The sequence below is a fragment of the Psammomys obesus genome, unplaced genomic scaffold, assembly GCF_907164565.1.
Source record: "Psammomys obesus unplaced genomic scaffold, mPsaObe1.curated_primary_1811, whole genome shotgun sequence".
Taxonomy (NCBI): domain Eukaryota; kingdom Metazoa; phylum Chordata; class Mammalia; order Rodentia; family Muridae; genus Psammomys; species Psammomys obesus.
In genome coordinates, this window is record NW_026596440.1 from 2,487,652 (window position 1) to 2,509,701 (window position 22,050).

General features: G+C 46.1%; 1 protein-coding gene across 1 annotated transcript in view; it reads right to left on the reverse strand.

Moving 5' to 3' along the window:
• Positions 1-715: 715 nt before the first annotated feature.
• Positions 716-22,050, reverse strand: part of Adamts16 (ADAM metallopeptidase with thrombospondin type 1 motif 16) — a 118,900-nt gene continuing 97,565 nt past the window's right edge. The window contains exons 19-23 of the mRNA XM_055598006.1: positions 11,093-11,294; positions 10,772-10,966; positions 8,461-8,685; positions 1,925-2,072; positions 716-831 (exon numbers count right to left, since the gene is read on the reverse strand). Of these exons, the coding sequence (XP_055453981.1) occupies positions 716-831; positions 1,925-2,072; positions 8,461-8,685; positions 10,772-10,966; positions 11,093-11,294 (886 nt within the window). The remainder of the gene's footprint in view (positions 832-1,924; positions 2,073-8,460; positions 8,686-10,771; positions 10,967-11,092; positions 11,295-22,050) is intronic.

Below are 22,050 nucleotides of genomic sequence, written 5' to 3' on the forward strand. Positions count from 1 at the left end.
ACCTTTGATCCCTCATTTAAAACGGAACAACACTGAGAAACATGTTGAGATAGGAACTCACTGTAAATAACTGCAGAAGAAAACAAAGTATCCAAGTTGCTCCTCCAGCCCAGAGACTGGAAGTGCAGGAAGCACCCTAGCAGGGATTTTGTTTTCCCATTTCCAAGTACACAAAGTCTTAAGTCAGAGTGTACCTGCAGGTACCTGTTCCAGGAGCCACTGGAGCAGGAGCACAGCTGCCCCTCAGTCTCCATAAACCTTTCAGGATGACAATGGGGTCTCCAAGGTAGGAGGGAGGCCAGTGTGCTGGATGGCTGATGCTGTGAACATTTCCCTGATTTCATGGCCTGTTCTTTTTAGGAACACCTCCAGCATTTGCTAACTTAGCTCTGCCTGTCTTTAGAATTTGGTTTGGCTGAATGGAAACATGAGGGAAAGCTGCTTCCTGCCCACTATAGCACCAGCAATCCTGTCCATATGCAGGCCAGCCTGCAGGATCACACTTCCCCACCCGCCTGGAGAACAGAACATGTCTTTGTGGGTGCAAATATGTGTTTCCTACTCAGAAGCACGTGGATGCAACCCAGGTCAAAAGACCAGCAGCCCTTCCAGCTCCTGTCCTCCTTGGATGCATCCCAGTGTGCACTTCACAACTCTCTGGGATAGCCTCTCTCTGTCATTGGGATATCTTCTTGCTGCCAGGACTGGGGCCAGCTCACAGGTTGGATTTGGAGCAGGTGTTGCAACACTGTTTGCTGTAGAACCTGTGGCTGCACATGCCATGCTGAGGAGCCAGATAGCACCAATGGAAGAGGTCTTTGCAGAAGGTGTCTAGAAACAAGCACACTACATGTTAGCTTGAAACTCCCATGAACAGCACTGTACTCTACCTCTGATGCACAAAGGAAAACGAATTTATTGTTGCCAAAGAAGAGCTCTCCTCCAGGTTTGCTCTGGTTTGAATGTGAAACACCCCTGATAGACTGTTTTGTCTGAACTGTTGTTTCCCAGTTGTTGGTGTTCTGGAAGGTTGTGAAGCATTTAGGAGGTTGAGTTTTTATAGAAAAAGTTGACCATAAGAAGTGGGTCTTGAGGCTTTGTAGCCTGACCCTCATTTTCTTTCCTTTCTCTGCTTTATAGTCGTAAATAAAATGTGAGAAGCTACCTCACACTCCTGCCACCATCCCCTACGCCACCCCTACTAGCAGGACTGTATCCCTCGGTACTATAAGCCAAAGGTGGCAAAAACCTAAACTCCTGATAAGTATTTGGTAACAGCAACAAGACAGTAACTAATGTGAGGTGTAAAAGGGGTTGGTAGGACAGTTGTTTCCATAAACCCTTTCTGCAAACCTGGGTTCTTCTGGTGCTGCATACACTGACCCAACTCCATGTCCACTCAGGATGTATAAGACATGGGCACTGACTGAATGTCAACTGTCTCGTTCTCAGGGTGAGCCCAGCCACCCTGCCTCCAAGAGATAAGAACAGGCATCTGTGGGTATCTGGTCTAAGATTCAGCACAGGCCTCCAGGGCATCAGGCTTGGCCAATTGCCTAAAGCATTTTGTGTACGCTCAAGGATGGCTTTTAGAGTCTATCCAAAGAATAAGGAGAATAAGGAAGTTTTGTATATTTCAGGGTTACTTTTGTTAAAATTGTCTTTCTAAATATTACAAATAGCACACAAAAAGAAGTAAGCATATGCTTTTTAAAGGACTGAGACATCACAAAAGGCTCTGTCCCTTCTGATGTGGGACGAGAGTGTCAGGGATAGCTTTGCAGAGGAGGCAAAAAGAAGAAAAGGCTATTACAGATTCAAGACCCCAACTCCAGGCCCACAGCCCTGTCTCCTGAGCTTTTCTAAGGAACGTCTCCAGAAGTCCTGAAATGCACAGGTCCAGCTGAGGGACTATGGAACTCACCTCTCTTCTCTGCAATAGGGCAGAAATGGGTGTTGCAGGCTGAAGAGGTCTCAGGTTTCTCATGCAGGGAGCAATCTGAGGCTGGCTGTCCCCTCAGCAGGCACTGCACGGTCCTTGTCTGCACACCTCCCCCACAGCTGGCTGTGCACTGTAAAGGAAAAACAACTAAGTCACAAGTCGCCAGCACAGCTCAACCACTGGCATGCCCACCACTCAGAGGGCAGTGCCACAAGCAGAGTTACATGTACAAGGATAGAGATCCCTGAAGTGAGGCGGTGCTTGGCCATGGTGTAGACAGAGCACTCCATCTCACCCTCCCCAAGCACACACACGGCCAGCCCCCACACGGAGCACTGCAAACCAGCTCCATGATGTGGGTGCTCCGTGACATGGGTGCCATCAGCCTTCCGGAGATTCAAGAGAAGACAGCCTTGGTCTGTCAGGAGGCTCTTGGGTGGGGACGTGAAGCTGCATCCTTAACTAAGGATTCCTGGGATTGGCAACAACATCCTTGCAAAAAGCATTGGTTATTAGATAAGGACAGGCATCTGTGGGTTAACCTAGGATTTTCTTAAGTCATGAAGAGGGCGCCACAGGGGTGTGAAAAGGGAAAAGGAGTCAGATCCTACACAACAAGGGTATGAAAAGGGAAAAAGAGTCAGATCCTATCTCTAGGGAAGTTATCACAGGTTACTCTTTATTTTTATTTTTTATATTAATCACAGGTTATTTACTTTGTATCCCAGCTATAGCCCCCTTCCTCATTCCCTCCCAATCCCACCCTCCCTCCCTCATCTCCTCCCTGCCCCTTTCCAAGTCCACTTCTAGGGGAGGTCCTCCTCCCCTTCCATCTGACCCTAGCTTATCAGGTATCTTCAGAACTGGTGCCATGTCCTCCTCTGTGGCCTAGCAAGACTGTTCCTCCCTTGGGGGGGGGGGGTAAAAGAGCCAGTCATTGGGTTCATGTCAGAAATAGTTCCTGTTTGCCTTACTAGGAAAACCCACTTGGTTACTGAGCTACCATGTGCTACATCCAAGCAGGGGTTCTAGGTTATATCCTTATATGGTCCTTGGTTGGAGAAACAGTCTCATAGAGGGCCCCTGTGCCCTGATATATTTTGTCACAGGTTACTCTTATGTTAAAAAAAAAATCAAAGAAGCTTTCCCCCACATCATTTTGGTTTTTGTTCAAGGTACTTGAGGTTATTAGATTGTTGATCAACACTGAAACCAATGCCAGATACTTTTTCACCTGTGTGGAGCTTTGTCTTGAATCAGGCCTTATCATGCCCTTATCATGGTGACAAAACCATTCCCTTGCCCTCCTCTGCCCTCATGGTAGCCATACTCAGAAATAACTGCAGATCTGAACCTCTTGGTGAGTCACTGGGGGTCTGATAGACACAGGGAACCAGGGCATGCAGGATACCATGTTGCTTCCTCATGACATGAAGGAACAGTGTCTTTGGGAACAAGATGGCACCTTCACAGAGAAGCCTGGGGATCCACAGGGGTGTTAAATCTGGACCCTTTTGGATCACAGGCTCTTATGCCTGGGCCAACATGATAGCCAGGAAGTCTTTGAGTTAGGCATCAAGTCTCAGCACTCTCAGTAGCAGTAACACAGGCAGAATGGTGGGTGAGCTAAATAGAACAGTTCTCCTTCACTAGCTGTCAAGGACCACATGTCACAAGAACTGCTTAGGAGCCATCTGATACTAGCTGTGGGCAAAATAGAGTCAGAATGAGCAGCTAGACCGACAGAGGGACTCTACTGGCCCCACGGAGATTAATCCACCAAGAATGAAAACAACACACCAACACATGTCTAGACTAAATTACATAAGCTGTGCTGGGCAAAACTGGTGGCTCCAGTATGTTGAGAATGTGATTGATTAAAGGAACACCTGGAAGAAGATGAGGTCAGTTCTCAGTTGGGATGTCCTGGTGTGTGGCAGACAAACTGAACGGTTGCCTAACTTGCAAGAATCATTCTGTGGAAAATGGGGACATGTGTGACTCATGTTGCTCACTCACCCTTTCAAGGCAATACACTGGAAGAGTCCCAGTTCTGGGAGCTGGAGTATCAGACAGGAACCAGCTCTCCCTTGCCCATAATAGCCAGCCAGTACCAGCCAACTGGATGCTGAACTTGTCCTTGCTGCCTGTCACCATCAGAGCATTCAGGGTGACCTCAGTTTCACTGAGACCAGGGACTAGTGTCTCCTGAAACAAATCACCTTCCCTTCTCCACTGAGGAGGGAAGTTGGACACAGAGAGCTGGGAATCTCAGCTGAAGGAATGGCCTTTTCTCATTTCTTTCTCTTTGGGCAGGCTCTGGGGCCTACCGCTGGAACATTTCCTAGAGTTGTGCTCCTTTACTTCAAGATCAGTATTAGTGAAAGTCACCCACAGTTCAGTTTCAACTTGTAACTATGGCAACCAGAACAAATAATGCTGTGGGCAGATGCATGTCTTAATTCTGAATCGTCACCAGGGTGAGGTGGGTCGGCAGATGTTTTCCACTGTGTGGCACATATCTGACAAGCTGTACAAGCTCAATTCAGACCTTTGTTCTTTGCTCTGTTCATGTCAGGCTCCCCACTCAGCTCATGAGCCACTGGCAGCTTTTGGGGAGTGGCCAACAGGACCAAGCCAGCAACTAAGCCATTTCTATCCACCTGCCTCTCATCCTTCAAGCTAAATGTGTTCCCTTTCAGCTTCAGACTCTGCTCAGGCTGACAATGAGTTGTGCCTAATCTTATAACAAGCTTCATAACATCTTCTACAAGGCTCACCCTTTAAAACCGTGCAACTGAGCTACCAAAATAAAATCTATAAAAATTGCCTAATGTTTTACACAAGTTTATGATTCTGAGTTGGGCTGCATTCCCAGCTGTCCTCTGCTGGCTGGGAGGTCACAGATTGGACACACCTCCCAGTTACAAACCATTTGTGTTTGGTTTGATGTGCTTGGCCATTGATTGATTCCTTTAATTAATAAATGTTTATCATTCATTACCTCTGTACCAGGCAATGTTCTAGAAACCTGATACTCAGTGATGAACACAAGCAGCTCAGCACCTGGCCTCAAGGTGTTTGATGAAGCCACTGGTTAGAGTGTGGTCCTCAACCTGGCAGAGACACAGCAGCAGCAGGAGCCCAGGCCCTCAGCAATGCCAATTCTGGCACTTTCATCTCCCAATCTCCCCACCCCTCCCTATTTCAGGCTTGGCACCATTCCTGGTGATTCAGAAGCCCTGGTTTAGAGGGTTTGAGAATTCCTCATGAAAAAAAAAAAAATATATTTATATAAGAAATAGCCTCTCAACTTCCCAACATTAAATTGAAAGAAAAAAGCTAATTCTGCTCAAAACTTTGGGAATGTTCTGAACTGATAAAGATTGCAATATACAAGGAGGTGAAAAGAGAACATGAAGTTAAAAATATATTTTTTTCTTCTTTCTAGAAAGGGAAAATATGGAAAGTGTTTATCAATTATTCAAACACAGTGGCTTCAGACTTAGCTGTATGTTTAGGATTTATATCATAGCAGGGGCCAGGAGAAGGCAGAGAGACAGCAGGGAGGGTAGGGCAGGGGCAGGAAAAAGTAGTGAGGCAGCAGGGGCCAGGATGCTCACAGGGATGCTTGCTGTGGGGAAGTCAGTGACAGCAACCTTGGAAGAAAGAGTGTTCAGTGTAGACTCTGGACCCTCACAGCTTTGCCACCTTTCTGCAGTTTCTCAGGACTTCCCACTGAGCAATCTGCTGTGGCACAGATAGTCTGCTGCTTGGTCATCCCGATCTACGCCTGCTCCGTTGACTCTCCACACAGCCACCTGCTACAGACACCTGTATAAGCCTCCTGGGTTGAAGGATTCACGCTGTACTGATAGCACTCAGATGCATATCACTTGGAGAACTCATTGCAACAGACCCAAGAGCTTTCGTGAAGACTTTGCCCAGTTCTGAAGTCTGGCTGTGGAAAGGAGCCACCACCGTGTCCAAAAAAAAAAAAAGGCCTTTTTACGGTTCATCAGGTGGGATTGGTCCTCTTGCATTTCTACGATGGAATTACCTTCTCCAGTCTGAGCACATTTCCTTCCTCAGGAAGAAGGCTACTACACAGTCTCAGGGAGACTGTAGAGACTGCTGCTCCCACTTTTATCCAGAAAGGCTAACTGAAGACGTCCTCTGAAAACTTCTCACTCGAAACCCTCCCCCTTCCTGCTTCTCAGACTTCAAAATGCTTCCTGATGAGAAGTGATCCCCACATTTGAGAGATCAGCCACTCACATACAGAGATGCTAGACACTATGTGAGTGGCAAAAAGAATCACTTTCTCAATCAGTGTTACAACTGAACAGGTGCCTTTCAGTTAATAACGTCTGCTTTAGGAGCTTTCAAATGTACTGAGAGCATTGGTCTTTCTGGAACACATTAGTTGCTAATCTCTCAGTGATGGTGGGTGTTTAGCTGCTGGGTTCTATCTAACTGGTAAAACCATAGAGCCCATGGGATTCATGAAGTATACAGATCAACCTTCAAACACAGAGGGCAAGAGATACAGAAGCACAAAGCACTTCCTGGAACTAAGGATCCCATTCTGTCACCTTCTTTCTCTAGAGCCTCCACTGAGAGGGAGCATTGTGTTCTTTCTTAATTTAGCTTCTTCCACTCCAAATCTAGAGCTTTCCCCAGGGTCATGGAGATTACAGCCCCCATGCTGTTGAGAATGGGATTGCACAGACCCAGCGGCCTTATCCACAATAACTTCTAACATAATTACAGATGGAATTGTGATGTTTGTGCAGATTCAGTCAGTCCCAAACATGAACTCCCTTGTCCTTAGATGCTGTAGAATGCAGGTTGTTCATCAATAGCCTTAAGCTGGTTTTTATTTTCCCATGCCACACTTAGCGCTTTGGAAGATGCCAGCAGGTGAGTGACTGTATTACGTGCACAGGGTCATTGTAAGTCTGTCTGCACTCTGTGTGGGCTCCCCAGGCTTTCTCTGGCTGTGCAGTTGTCACAGCACTTCAGTCACAGTTGTTTCTATGGAGGCCAGAAGTGTCATCTGTGAAACAGATACTGGCTCCCTCATATTTAATGACCTTCCCAAATAATCTATGCTACCCTGGTGAAGTGGCCCTCCTCTGCCAAGCTTTGACACCCTCATCTCTGACATGTGAGGTGAGAAAAGCTTAGTAGGTGATCCCATTTAAGCTGTTCCCAGGCCCCAAAGAGTGGGGACCACCAGATCCTCAGTACACATGACTGAAATGACTTAGGTCAACCTTATACCATGGCATACCATGAAACGAGAGGATTAAAAAAACATTTGAGTCTGACCTCAGATAGCAAATCACCACAACATCCTTAACTGGGACAAGAATAATCCTGTCCATAGTGGAGGTGCAGCCAGTCAGAGCCATCCATTACTACCTGAAAAATTTCCAACCTGGAAAAGTTCCATGGTTTATGGGCAGGGTCAAGGCCACAAATGCTTATGGAAAACATACACCATTTCTTTCTTCTTAAAGGTTATGGTATTGCATCAACAAATGAATCACAGTGGGTATAAACTGTAGTCAGTGGATACAAATGACTCATTAGACAGGGCATTTCAGACCCAGCAAAGCTATTGAAGAGGTGAACTGGGTTTTAGGTTTGGGTTTAGAACAAGTATTGATAAACCTTTACACACTCCAAGAGAAGAGACCCAGACTAGAGAGGTGCTCACTGCTGGGATGGAGCATCTGGGCTGTTCAACTCTGCTACTCATGTGGCTCACATGACCATAAGCCCTGTCTAGTACAGGGGCTTTGACCCAGCACCTCTTTCTGCAAACAATTATTTCCTTCCCAGGGCAGACTCTGAAGACTGACACTGCTTTGCTTGTGGTGAGTAATTACTTTGCTTGGCTCTTAGTCCTCAGAAACTTACCTACATGAAAATAGTTACTAGCTTTTGTAACTAGGAATGTAGTTACCCGGCTGAGGAGTTACCTGCAGCCACTTCGGAGGATTGAATATGAAACACCCTGACCAGGATCCGGCATTTCAGCATTTGGTGAAAGGGTCATTCAACTCCCAAAGGGGCTGCGACCCACAGATTGAGAACCACTGTTCTCGAGGGACCCTCAGTCCAGGCTGTTGCTCCAAGGGCTCAGGCACCACATTAAAATCCCTTTTCACAGCCACTTGGTTGGCTATAAACTAACAACTGCTGATTTATTATGGATCTCATACTTTTTCCATTCACACCCATCTCTGGGGACCTCTGCCCAGGTTTTACCAAGAGTATTACATTTCCTTACAGTTGTTGGCATAAACATTTGCAATGGTACACAGGGGCCCAGTATAACGCTCAGCAACATGTGGAGTCCATCCACAGCATGCCACACCCACCCTCAAGGGGCCACCCACATGCAGGAGGGAAAGGCCTGGAGGGCTCAGTGGGCTTTCCAGAGCACACCACTGCAGGGAGCTGCCCCTCAATGTGAGCCAGCCTTCTGCATGGCATCAGCATCTTACCTGAGACCAGGGTGAGGCAAACCAGCTGCCTCTTGGGGGGCCTGCTGCAGCATAAGGAGAGTGCTTGGGACAGGGAAACAGGCCACAGGCCCGTTCTAGTTCCAGGGCAGGCTTTGGCAGATGCAAGCATTTCTTGGAGGCCAGCTCTCGGTACTTTCCAGAGGGGTACTTCTCGGCACACCTGAGAACTCTCTGCTGTGTCCCCCTCTCACATGTCACAGAGCACTGTGAGGAAGGGGGCGAAGAGGGCTTTTGAGTTAAATCATTGCCCAAAGTGTCCCCCAATGACATAAGCTTTAACACTTATATGAATATATACATTTCGTGGATTGGGCCTTGCCATCTAAAAGGTGTTTTCATATCCAACATTAAGAGACTCTGAGGTTGGGTATTGTGGCACAGGAAGTTCTGGTACTTGTGAGGCTGAAGCAGGAGGATGGCAAATTTAAGACTATCTCAAAACAAATCATAAACAATGGAGCATAGACGCAGGACATTATGGGCCATCAATAGTGGCGGTGCAGACAGAAACCTCATGGGGATGATTCTAAGAACACTTTTCCTGAAAAATTTAAGTGTTGGTCTGTCATGGATAATACCAGAGAACTTTTATGAACAAAGATTTGTAGTGAGTCACAGCTCCTTCTCACTCCTACGCCTCTTCTGCAGCCCCAATATGGGCCCCTAGAGTATTTCAGGGTTCAGAAACCTGAGTGGTTAATGGAAAGGAAGTAAGCAGGCATGGGGGTGAGAGCATTTGCTCCCTGTGGGATACATGCCAACCCTGAGTAGTCATCCTACCCAGCTTCTGCATGAGTAGAGAGGCCCTGGACAGGCTAACAAGTGTCCAGAAGAGGCTCAAGCATCTGATAAGCAGAGATGGCTCCTGAGAGCAACATCCTCTATTACCCAGACCAGTGCTGGTGTCTGTAGCAGGGATTCCACATTTCTGGCTTTTGCTTGGATAGATGGACGGTGCAGGACAGCCTCAGGACCACTGCACCAAAGTGCTAGCAGGAGCTAGGGGAGTGGAGGTTCCATACTCATTGGCTTCCAAGTGCCTTTTGTGTCCCCTTCAGCCAAGACACAGTCCCCACTGGAAGACAATTCTATGGTGCTTATTGTGTATGGCACAGAGAGAAGTGCTTGTGTTTGTGTGTCTGTCAGCATGTACGTGTGTCTGTGTATGCACACATGCATGCATGTGTAGTACTTTAAATTCCACATCAACGATTTTCTCCCTGGATACAGCCCATAGACTCTGCATCATAAGTCTCCTGCTGTCTACACACACACACACACACACACACACACACACACACACACACACACACGCTCAGCCTCAGAGGTTTGCCTAGTAGATGCAGCTTGTCAAATGAAGGTGGAAGTCCAGCCAGAGGCACTCATCCATTTGCTCTTGCTCGTGGTGAAAGGGAGGCTGTGACTCATGACTAGCAATGCCAGCTTATTTTACCCAGCTGACCAGGCTGCATCTCAGTGACAAACCAAGTCTCAGATGCAAAGCCCCGGGGTTCATCTTCCTTCCTAACCAAGGCATCGCCTGAGGTATGTAGGGAGAGGGGACCCCTAAGGCCTGTCCTTCCCTGAGAAGTATGAGCAGGAGCAGTTAGAGGCTTTCTTTCCCAGCTGCTGTGGGAAGGTAGAGGTTTGGCCTCAGGGAATTGCTTTTTTTTTCTTTTGAGAGAGAGAGAGAGAGAGAGAGAGAGAGAGAGAGAGAGAGTATGTGTAACAGTCCTGGCTGTCCTAGAACTCAAAACAATGAATTCTTAATACTCTCAGTAGAGAGTACATCCTTGGCTGGTGTGGCAAGATTTCTGCAGCTCTTTTGGGTTCACTTAGGCCAGAGTTAGTCAGGAAACTTTCATACTCCAGCTCAGATCTCGATGACTAATGCTCCTGATGTGGGGTCTGGCTATTCCCAGTCACCATGAATGAGGATGTGCCCTTCATTTCCACCCATGCTACACAGCCAGCTCAGCACCTAAGCCACTTCTACAGACACAAGCTGGCTGCCCATCCAGACTATATGGAGAAATGGGTTCTGTGCTTTCTAAATCAATGCATCTTCTTCCTGAGATGAATAAGGCTCCGTAAAGGCTCCCAGTGTTCCTCAGTTACAGATAACATTAGCATGGATGCCAGTGAGGCAGGTGATCTGAGAGAAGCCTGGCTTGAGGCACAGGGAACTGAGCTCGGAGAGTGTGAGAAGATGCAGTGACTGCAGAGGAGGCAGAAGCAGGCAGTGTGCAGAAGAGGTTGATCCCGCTCTGAGGGGTTCCCGTGGGTATACCTGGGACCAGGCAGACACCAGCCACTGCAACTTCTTGTGCTTGTGACAACGCTTGAGCAGGCAGGCTTCATGGGTCAGAGGCTTGGGCTCCGAAGAACAAGCAGTGTCATGCAGCAGCTGGGCTCTGGCTGAGGGGTTGGTGCTTTTGCAGGCCACCATTCTCTTCCTCCATCCTTTCCCACAGGTCCGTGAGCACTGTACAAGACAGCAAGCGAGCGAAACTTTCAGCAGAGGCAGGAAAATGCTCAGACTCCGAGGCTGGAATCCCCAGGCCACGGAGCATGCACTCCACTGCCACCCTTCTCAGCCCTACCCGGTTACCTCTGCCCAGGGCCCGGTGCTCCAAGCAGGGGGGCAGCTTTGGGAGTTGCAGGCTTGGTGGCTGGTGGGTGTGGGCTGTGGGCACAGGCCGGCTGAGACAGGCTCTTCGTGGTAGTGTGCCCTCCGCGTGCACTGCACAGGCCTGCTCTGAGTGCCCCCACCGCAGGTCCGGCTGCATGTGCTCCAGTTTCCCACAGACCAGCTGGCAGGGGACACAGAAGCCCACAGTGAAAAGAGGGATGGTCTCAAAGCCAATAGATGCATGTATGTGGTGACAGAGTCCCCTGGGTTTCCAGTGACACCTTTCACAAAGGCAGCATGTTCCAGCCATGGTTCTTATAGAGAGGTCATGGCCGCCCTTGCGTTAATGGTGCTGGGTGTGACTCTCAGCTTTTAAATGGATCTGGTTTCTCTGCACTTGCAAATAACCCACATTAGAACCTTTAAACGTATATACATACATACATATATATACACATATATAAAACTTCAATCATATGCCAAATAAAAGACCTTTGTGCTTATACCTGCTCAGCTTCAACAGTCATCTGTTAACATCTGACCTTAACTTAAGTAACATTTAAGATGTTACTTAAGTTACATGTTACTTAAATGTTAACATTTAAGATGCAAATTTCAGATGCAGCTACTTCAATATAACCTCTGTGTGCAAATTTCAGACAGTTATTTCTACATGCATTTCTTGAAGATTCAAACTATTGGTGTTTTTCAAAAGTAACCACAGTAGCATGATGCTATCTAATCCATTATGGTACGCAGCGTGCGCACGTATCTCTGTCTTTCCTAACGGAAAAGACAGATCCACTTAGCAGCTGGATAATTCAGATTTGATTCGGTTTCTCCTGGTGTAGCCCAGGCTGTGTTGTGTCCTTCTGATGATGTGTCGTGACACACCTCATCCTCATTTCAGTTTCTTCACAGTGCTTTCTCCCAAAGCTACACCGTGGATTCCCTCTCCGGTTTCAAAAGCATCCTTTGTTGGTGGATGTGCTGGCTGGAGGTGGGTCCAAGTTCAGTCCATGGTGCCCTGCACGGTCTGATCTGGATATGTCTGCACAGCCTGGTGTGGGAAGGGCTTCATGGCCCTGATGTCCAGGACACACACTGTAGTGAGTTTTTTGCCTGTTAAGTCATCTCCTTGGCTCAGTCTGATATTCCTTTGACAGTCCTAACGGTAACGTAGTAAATCTGAAAGGAGAGGAAGCCAAGGACACTTCCTGGAAGAGAAAGGGAAGCATCTGCCCTGAGCAGCTGATGGCCGCATCTAACTCCATGATGCCTTCAAACTCAGCTGCATCAGGCTGCTTGGACGCAGTTTTGTCTGGAGAAACCTTATGCTGTCTCATTCCTGAAAAGATTCCATTACACTTTGAAGAAAACTTTAAATGATGTTTAAGTGATGTCAGCTTTGAAACATATGAAGAGCAAACACACTAGGGCTCTAGGAAGTGGTCCCAAGTCAACTGTGGGAACACTTTAGATTTTCAGTATCAGCAAGATGAGAGCTTTTTATTACATGCTAAACAAATACATGGCACATCTTTCTGGCCAGGGACTGCTGTCTGCTGCTGTGGTGTTATGGCTCTGCCTCTGGCTGCTCTCAGCTGCTCCTTGGCCACCTGCGTGTGCTTTCATGTTGTTTTCATGTTTTCCCATTTCTTACATTCGCTCTCAGCCCTGCAGCCTTTTAAATGGTAATTGGTGTCCACACTGGGGCCATGAAAGACATCTTGGCTACTCACAGGCTTTCCACACCTCCTCCCTAAGTCTCCTGTCTCCACCATCTTAAGCCACTCTGACCAGGTTGATCCATTCTCTGCCCTTCTCCCTTAACTACAGGTCATTAAGCAAAGCCTTCTGAACGGAGATCTTGCAGATAGGCTCTGCGAGAGCCAAGTATCTGTTCTGCTTCCCAGGGATTGCTCAGGGGAAATGCCTTCACCGCAGCCCAGGGAAGAGCTGCAGCCCTCTCTCCTTCTCTGCTGCCGGAGGGAGGGTTCCATGGCAGGAGCTGACAGCAGCCACTGCTTTGTCTAACCCAGCTGTATACCAGTGGGAACAAGGACTCTGCTCTTAGCCAATAAGGGTTCCTGGGCAGGATATGGTGTATGCAGCCTCCACTGTGGAGGCTCCCTCCCAGGGCTACACTGGTGGATCTTGCCATCACTCGCAGAGGGTAAGTTGTGTTTTCTGGGATACTTTGTTCCACATTAAGCATCTGTATTGATCAATAGCTACTAAGGTTTGGATCTGGAATGCTCCTCAAAGGCTGGTGTGTTGAAGACTTGGCACCAGCCCTTGGTGCTGTTGTGATATGTAGGAAATGTTAAGAGGTGGGGCCTAGTGGCAGGAAATTAGGTCACTGGGTCTGAAGGGCCCAAGCAGCTGTGCCGCCTTGACAGGCTTCATAAGATACTGTAGGCCTGGGTTTCTGTTTCATGGTAATGTTCCCACAGTTGCTTAGATATATTTCTATTTCTCAGAACATGAAACTATAGTCCACGGAAACAAGATACAATAACTCAATAACCTCCCAGAAAATCAGAAGCAATAATTTAGTAACTGCCTTGAAAAGTCCCCAAGCACTTGATCAATCAAATTAAGGGTTAGTTAGAAACCTTTGCTTAGCTAGTCGAAAATGATACTGTTACCTGGATACTTTTTGTTAGCATTCTTTGTTATCCCAGCACACCTTATTACTTGGACACTGCATGAAGTGCTCCCCCATCCCCTAGATCAGCAACAACCAATCAATTTATGACAAGCTTCCTTCTGCTAAATGAGAACCAATCATGTAACTGAAAGTGCTGTTCCTTGCTCAAACCATAATAAAAACCCAGCTTTGATCCTCCTTTCTGTTTTTATGCCAATACCATGCAGTTTTTATTACTATTGCTTTGCAGTACAACTTGAGATCGGGGATGGAGATACCGCCAGATGATCTGTTGTTCTACAGGATTGTTTTGGAGATTCTGGGTTTTTTGTTTCTCCATATGAAGCTGAGAATCTTTTTTTCAAGGTCTGTAAAGAATTGAGTTGGTATTTTGGTGGGAATTGCATTGAATCTGTAGATTGCTTTTGGCAGGATGGCCATTTTCACAATGTTAATCCTACCAATCCATGAGCACGGGAGATCTTTCCATCTTCTGAGATCTTCTTCAATTTCTTTCTTCAGAGACTTGAAGTTTTTCTCAAACAGGTCTTTCACTTGCTTGGTTAGTGTCACCCCAAGGTACTTTATGTGGTTAGTGGCTATTGTGAAGGGTGTTGTTTCCCTAATTTCTTTCTCGGCCCTTTTGTCTTTGGTATACAGGAGGGTTTCTGATTTTTTTGAGTTGATTTTGTATCCTGCCACTTTGCTGAAGGTGTTTATTAACTGGAGGAGTTCTCTGGTTGAATTCTTGGGGTCGCTCATATATACTATCATATCATCTGCGAATAGTGACACTTTGACCTCTTCCTTTCTGATCTGTATCCCCTTGATCTCCTTTAGTTGTCTTATTGCTCTGGCTAGGACTTCAAGTACTATGTTGAAGAGGTAGGGAGAGAGTGGGCAGCCTTGTCTTGTCCCTGATTTCAGTGGGATTGATTTAAGTTTCTCTCCATTGAGTTTGATGTTGGCTATAGGCTTGCTGTATATTGCCTTTACTATGTTTAGGTATGTGCCTTGTATTCCTGATCTCTCCAAGCAGCTATTGGAGGCTCCCTCCCTAATCAACTGTGTTGGATAGTGGGGAGTCCGAGCTTAAGCCCCAAATAAAGGCTCTTTGTTCTTGCCTATGTGGCCCGGCTCCTGGTGGTCTTTGGGGATACTGAAATCTGAGCATAACAGGTCATGCCCTTGAAAGAGATGGTGGGGCTCCAGCCTTTCTGGTGTTTTATCTGCTTCCAGGCCACTAGGAGGTAACAACTTCCTCACCTTCACATTCCTATGAGGATGTAATGTTTCTCTACAAGCCCATGCAACAGGGTAACCAGCTATGGAAACCCCCAAAACTGTGAGCCAAAATTAACTTTTCCTCCTTTTTAGTGTTACAGTAACAGAGCACTGACTGCCACACCAACTACTTTCTCAATTAAATCCTATGTTCATTTTTTTTTAAAGATAAAAGTAACATGTGGCTTTCCCTGTTGCCTATCAGCTTTGTGGGAGCTTCAAGGTCTGGCATTCTGGTCGATGTTTTCTAGAGTCTGGTAGGTAAACAAATGCGCACAACAAATGTTGTGGAGCCACATGTAGGTATGGGCTTGGTAAACTGTCACAGTCTTTAAGCATGTGCTGATCTCTTGAATATTGTACCCAGAATCCCCAGGTCCTTCTAACATGCAGCAAGCACTGGAAGCTCAGAAATCACGTGTGGCCTGGGTGATGCACTGTCTCTACCTTCTTCACTAGCGGTAGTTTACCAGAACATCAGGACCCTCTTTTGTCTCCTGTGATGCGTCCTTCTAGGAGTTCATGCAGTGTCTAGTCCTACGATCTACATCAGAACAGAAAGCCTGCCCCTGACAACTACTGGCAAAGGGCAGGTGCTGGAAGCCAGGCCCTCTCCAGTACCTTGAAGATGCCACCTAGCAGTTACTTCATTTTCTGTAGCCTTGAGAATTTGCACCATTTCTTTTTCCTTTGCAGAGCTGAAGGGTAGATTTACAATGAGCCAGACCCAGACCTAGAATTGTTTTCATGTTTGGATGCTGGATTTCTCTGCTGTAATGTGCAAAGCCAGACATCAAAAGCTTGCTACAAAGGAGTTGCTATGGTATTAATTTATAAGCTGCGAGGAGCCAAAAGGTGTGTAAAGGTTCACCTATCAGAGGCTCAAACACTGTTTTTTACCAGATTACTGTCCTGTCATTGCATATTATCTTAAAAAACAACCAGTAAGGACCACAGAGATTCATTTGCACAGGTAAAGATGAGGAAAAGAATTCTGGGAGCCGCACACATAGCAAGCCGAACTCCATGTTCTGAATGGTCTCAGTTCATCCCAGTTTCAACAGAAGCTGTTCATCCGAAAGCTTTCTCCCTGCAGGACACCGGGCTATGGCAGTAAACTTTTCAGGATGATGCCTCCTAGAGGGACAGAACAGTTTCTGAAAGAAGGCCGAGTTAAGGGGCCTGGGGAACCTGCCCTTCATGCACTTTCTACCAGGGCTGGGAAGAGAATGATATAGATTTGGACCTTTTAAGACAACAGAAGGGACTCTTGTTTACCAGCCTTGTCTCTGAGAAGGTTTAGTTTAAGAAGTCAGGTAGCCAATGAGCGAGTGAGACAAAGCAGGAGGAAGAAGTGGCTCTGTCCACAGACAGCACTGAGGCTCACAATTATCCTTGTTCTATTGGAAATAAGTAGGGCTCTCTGTGTTCAAATGTCAAAAGCTCCCTCTGGCCTCACGCAGAAGAAGAAGCTGTTCCTTGGGTACTTAGGTCTGCAAGGTCCTGCTTAGGATTTCCTCCAGAAACCTAGCCAGTTTATGTGCTTTAGTGGCTGTAAGCCTTTCGGTGTTGAAGCAAATCCACCTGGGAAGTTAGGGGAAATTGCCTCCAATTGTTTATTCCTCCAAGCCCTCCAGACAATTCAGCTCAAGAAGTGGGTAACTTCCTTGCCCATGGAGAGCAAAGGTGTGAAACTTTTCACTGTGTGCTTGGACAAGGCAGGCTGAGGCAGTCAGGATATGCATAGCTGAGGACTGGCCCAGGCTACCCAGACTGTATCTTCACTATCCTGCCACCAAAACATGTAAGCACCTGTTCTTGCTGGCAGGCTCTGCACTGTACTCACTCATGGTCCTCTCAGTAAAGCTCTACTCAGATGGGGTTCTGCCCTGGTGGCTCCATGTGCCTGCCGCATTCTTTCTGAGACATCAACCATACGGTCTGGGTGGCCTCCTGCCCATGAGCTCACGATCGATCAGATGCACTAGTGTGCACTCACACCAAACAGAGGTGTCTGCTCCCTGGAACCCTTCACCTCCCCACCAAGGGAGCTTTCTGTCCTTGCCCACCACTGAAGCAACATCGTGGAGCCCCCAAGATTGCCCTTGGATGTCTGCAGACTTTTGCTGCCACTGCTGTCTTTTGGGTTCTATCCACCCCGCTGTGTCAGCCTTCCAAACCTGTTTATGCCAGCTGATCTTGTCACTGCAACCATGTAATGTAATTAGGTTTGGTGTAACGTTGTGAAACTTGAACATCAAAAAAGAGTCTTGTTTCTAAGAAAATGAAGTTGAGTCTTGGGGATGAGTCAGTCAATACTGGTCATTAAGGGGGACTGCTGTCAAATTAGGTGTGGCTGAGGAAAAAAGGAAAATATGGAGAAAAATTAAAATAATCTGAAGTGATTTTTGCATTGAGATGAGTGTGTGCGTGGGGGGAGTTACCCTTCTTTCAAAAACTCAAACTAAAACCCAGTTGCTCTGAGTAGTTGCTATTTGTCAAAAGGGTTGGGTCCATAATTAAGTGAATCAGCAAATGACAGACAGTTATGGATCTTAAGAGGAAAATGAATATTCAGGCCATCTGTGTATCTTGTAAATTTATCAATTTTTAAAATCAGTGGGTAGACAGGCCTTATGTTGATGACTTGTGACCTGCTGCATACAGAAAACTCCAGTCAACAGCCAGTGGCCTGTCTCAGCTCCTGTTACCTTTGCTGGAGCTGGCACTGAAGCTCTCCCCTACACCACAGCCACGGTCCCATTCCCCAGCAAAGCTCCTCATCCCAGATGTGGGGTGTCATGCCATGTAATGCCTTTACATTGTTACATGAGTGCACGCTGTCCCCTTGAGGGCAGAGGTATTCCTACCACATCATCCACAGCTATAACTGTGACCACATATGCAGATGTGGTGGCAGTTGGATGGGGCCATCAGGGAGACAGAGCTTCCCTGCTGTGCATCTCCTGTCACCATGAATAGAAGAGCATGATGGGGTCACTCCCTGCACTGCATGGTTTTCTGACTTTCCTCCTTACTGTTTCTTGAATGCTCATACCCACGTAAATGTGCAGAAGTGCTCTCCAGCTCCCGAGGATATTCTAAGTGCTCTGGATCTATCACACCTTGACTGTGGGAGCAACACAGCTGCTCAGTCCCCGAGGATTGGGAACATGGCCAATGGGGATACTTCAAAGACTTAATCCAGCAGGCTCTAGTTAGGGTGCTTCTCAAGTTTCCTGTAGGAGTTGTGGTGACAAGGAACCACAAATTGCCTTAGATGCAATGAGTTTTCAAAGAGAAACCAAAGAGGCGGATTGGACGTGCTTATTCTCAGACTCGGTGCCCAGCGTCTTGATGTAGTGTCCTGATGTAGTGTGTGAAATGAGCCTATGTCCTCCCTGAGTCTCAGGCCCAGTCTTCTACATCAGCGGGTGCAGGGGCAGTGAGTACATCACAGCCACAGCACTAGTCCATGTGACCTTCAGGGAGATTAGCTTGCTAAGAAAAAAAAACAAAACAAAAGAGCATTTCTTCACTTTCTATAAAAACTGCGAGTGTCAGTCAGGGCAGTGGGGGTGGGGACGAACACTGGGAAGTGACCTGCAGCAGCAGAAGCAGCAGCAGCAGACCCAGTGATGGCTACCATGGCTGCTACACAATGACAGTAGTATTCGAGTTTCACGGTTTCTCAGGATCCATCTGTCTTATCTTTAAAGCTTTCAAGCAACTCCGAGTAAGGAGCTGAGCACAGTGGGCAGGAGGACAGTAGGCAGTTCTTTCTGGTCGGTTGACAGTGTGTGGTCAGAACTCTGCTAAGGATATCTGTTTTTAAAAGTCAGAAGTGTGATTTTCTTTTTCAGAATGCTTGGATAATTGCATTTTTTCCAGGAAGCAGGTCTCCCTGTGGCACTGTGAAGAGACTAATGGTCAAGGAAAGAAATCCACAGGGCAGGTAGGAAAATAATGACATAATTTCTGAGCTTCCATCCCTGGAAATTACTTCTTCAGATACCTTTAAACAGCTCAGGATACCTGCAGGTTAGTTACTTTCTCAATCTCTTTGTCTGTCTCTCTCTTTTACTCTTAGGTAACCACCAGCTGGATTTTTTTTTATCATCGAGCAGCTCCTGAATATTTGTAGATGTCAGAGGGCAGAATATCTTGCTAGTATCACTGGAAGAGCTATTAAATAACATTTTGGGTATTATATCTAGTTAACTGTGGTGATTTGAATAAGAATTGCCCCACAGGCTCGTACATTTGAGTGCTTAGTCACTAGGTACTGAGCATTCAAATATGAAAAGGAGGTGTGGCCTTGTTAGAGGAAGTGTGTCACTGGGCCAGGTAGGAGTGGGGGTAAGGGGAGGTGGGCTTCGAGGTTTCAGAAGCCTGAGCTAGGTCTTCTTTTACATGTGGATCCAGATGTAGAACTCTCAGCTCCTTCTCCAGCATGGAGGCACCACACCTGCCTGCATGCTGCCAGTGGTGCCTGCATGCTGCTCCTTCTCCAGCATGCAGGCACCACACCTGCCTGCATGCTGCCAGTGATGCCTGCATGCTGCTCCTTCTCCAGCATGCAGGCACCACATCTACCTGCATGCTGCCATGCTTCCTGTCATGATGATAATGGACTAAACCTCTGAAACTGCAAGCCAGCCCCGATTAAATGATTTTTTTATAACTGCTGTGGTCGTGATGCCTCTTCATAGCAACAGAACAGTGACCAAGACCCTGACTAAATACTTAAGTTATAGTTTCTATATTCTTTGGAAGCATCTCTCCTCACAAAGTTTTTCAGTCTTTACATTGCAAGTTTTCAAGTAACTTATTTTGCAAATATCCTGCCGTCTTTTGCCCTTCATGCACTCTTGCAGCACTCTAGGGAACAAGGAGAGCCTTGGGAATCTCCTTAGAAAATTGATTGTGTTGTATATTGATTTGTATAATTGTCAGCCAATACTGAAGAAGCCTGATGCTCAATAGTACTAACTTTATATGCACAGACATCTGAAATTATTTTCTTTGCCCAATATTCTTCTATCAAGTTGAGACAAAAAAAATCCACATTTAAGGACCTCATTCTCTAGCTCAGCTGGTATAAATAACTCAGACTGTGGCATCAGCCTGCTAGAGGAGCAGTCAGTGAAAATTCATCCCAAAGAATTGTATGCAGGATGTAGAAACAATGTCTGGGTAATATGTACCCACACACAGACACAAACACACTCTGATGTTCTCAAACACCTGTAAATGTTCTGTGCTGATAAATACAGTGTCAAAATCCATCAATTTTACTGATTTTCAATATTATAGCAATGACAGCTAGTAGCTACTGAGGTGTATAATCTGTAGTATTTCTAATCTTTACAACAAATCTATGTAATAGGTAAAGGTATGGTACCCAATTTAAAGACAATAAAACAGACTTTCAAATGTACCCAAAATATGCAGAAGCAGGTAACAGAGTCCGGGCCAGGCGTAGTCTGGAACCAGCACCTGTTCTCTGGATAATCATGAGGGTCATCTGCAGAGCTGCATCATTTGTGTGACCTCAATGGGCACCCAAAATGGCACTCTCCCATGCAGCCCTATCTAGCACCCTTCACCAAGGTATGGCTTAGGGCATGGCTTCAGGGACAAGCAGGTTGCTGTTGATTGACAGACTGAGTTTTGAGCAGACAGCGAATGAATGGAAGACATATTGATAATTTTATAAAAAGAGTACAGCTCTCATCCTTTCTTAAAATTAAAAATCATGGTGGGGAATGTGGAAGTGATGGTTCAAATTAAACAGTACAAATTCTTTTTCTCAAAAGTCAAGCCAGTAGCTGAGAAAGCCAGCATACCAAAAGAAGAGGGAAAAAAAAAAGACAATAGGAACAATAAGAACAAGATAGAATGCAGCGTCAGGGTGACAACAGTGTTGAGAGAGGTGGAATGAGAAAGACAATGCACATGTGCCAGGGTTGGGGCTGTGCTGAGTGGCAGAGAAGGAGACCAATGAGCCTAGCTGGGACCCGTAAAAACAGCTCAAACTGACTTCACGATGGCTCATGCAGTCATCAGATCCGGTTCTCACCCAGACCGACTGTTTTATTCAGTGATAGGAGGTTTTCCTTGAAAGTGAGATTTGAATATACAGTACAACTCGAGGAATATGTTTTAAAGTCTATGGATGCTTCATGGAATCAGCAAAAGATTGTCTTTCTTAGCATCTTCATGAGTACAGTAAGGGCTCTGCAAATAGATACTGATGAGTGGACAAAGGAGGAGAAAATTCTAAGATTCAGTCATCTTATTAATAATTGTCAAAAAATGTCCTGGCCATAAAATAAAATTCATGAATGATATTTTTCTTTTAGACACTCACATTGTAAGGGAAGACACCTGAAAAGCACTGTTTGCTTATAGGTGTGTTCATTAATTAAATGTTTTAACACATCAACAAAACCTATCTTGAATTCTTATCAAATGTTAATATAAACTCTAAAACAAGTCATCAGGGAGGATATGGGAGGACTGGGAGGGTGAAATGAGGAATGTGTGTGATCATATTTCATTATATACACGTATGCAATTCTCAAAGTAAGTTTGTAAAAAGCAAAAAAAATATTTTGAATGTGACTTTAGTTTTAAGACGTAGCAGGAAACGTCAGCTAAAACAAAACAAAACAAAACAAAAACCCACTCAGATGGAAAATACAATGAGCAAATAGAGCCAAAGTTACCTTAGTAGCCACAGTTTACACAAGTAGATTAAATCATATATAAAAAGATACCTTTCCCTCGATCAAATCGGAACCTGCTGAGGGAATACGCACAGATGTTTAAAAATAAGGAGGACTGTGGTGCAAAAGCCTCGACAAAGACAGAGGACATGAAGCTTGACTCCCCAGCATTCATTTTCCATAAAACCGATTGCAAGATGGGAAGCAGCCTTGTCTCTATTGAGTGACAGGACAATGCACAGCGAAACATAACCCTACTGACATAGAAT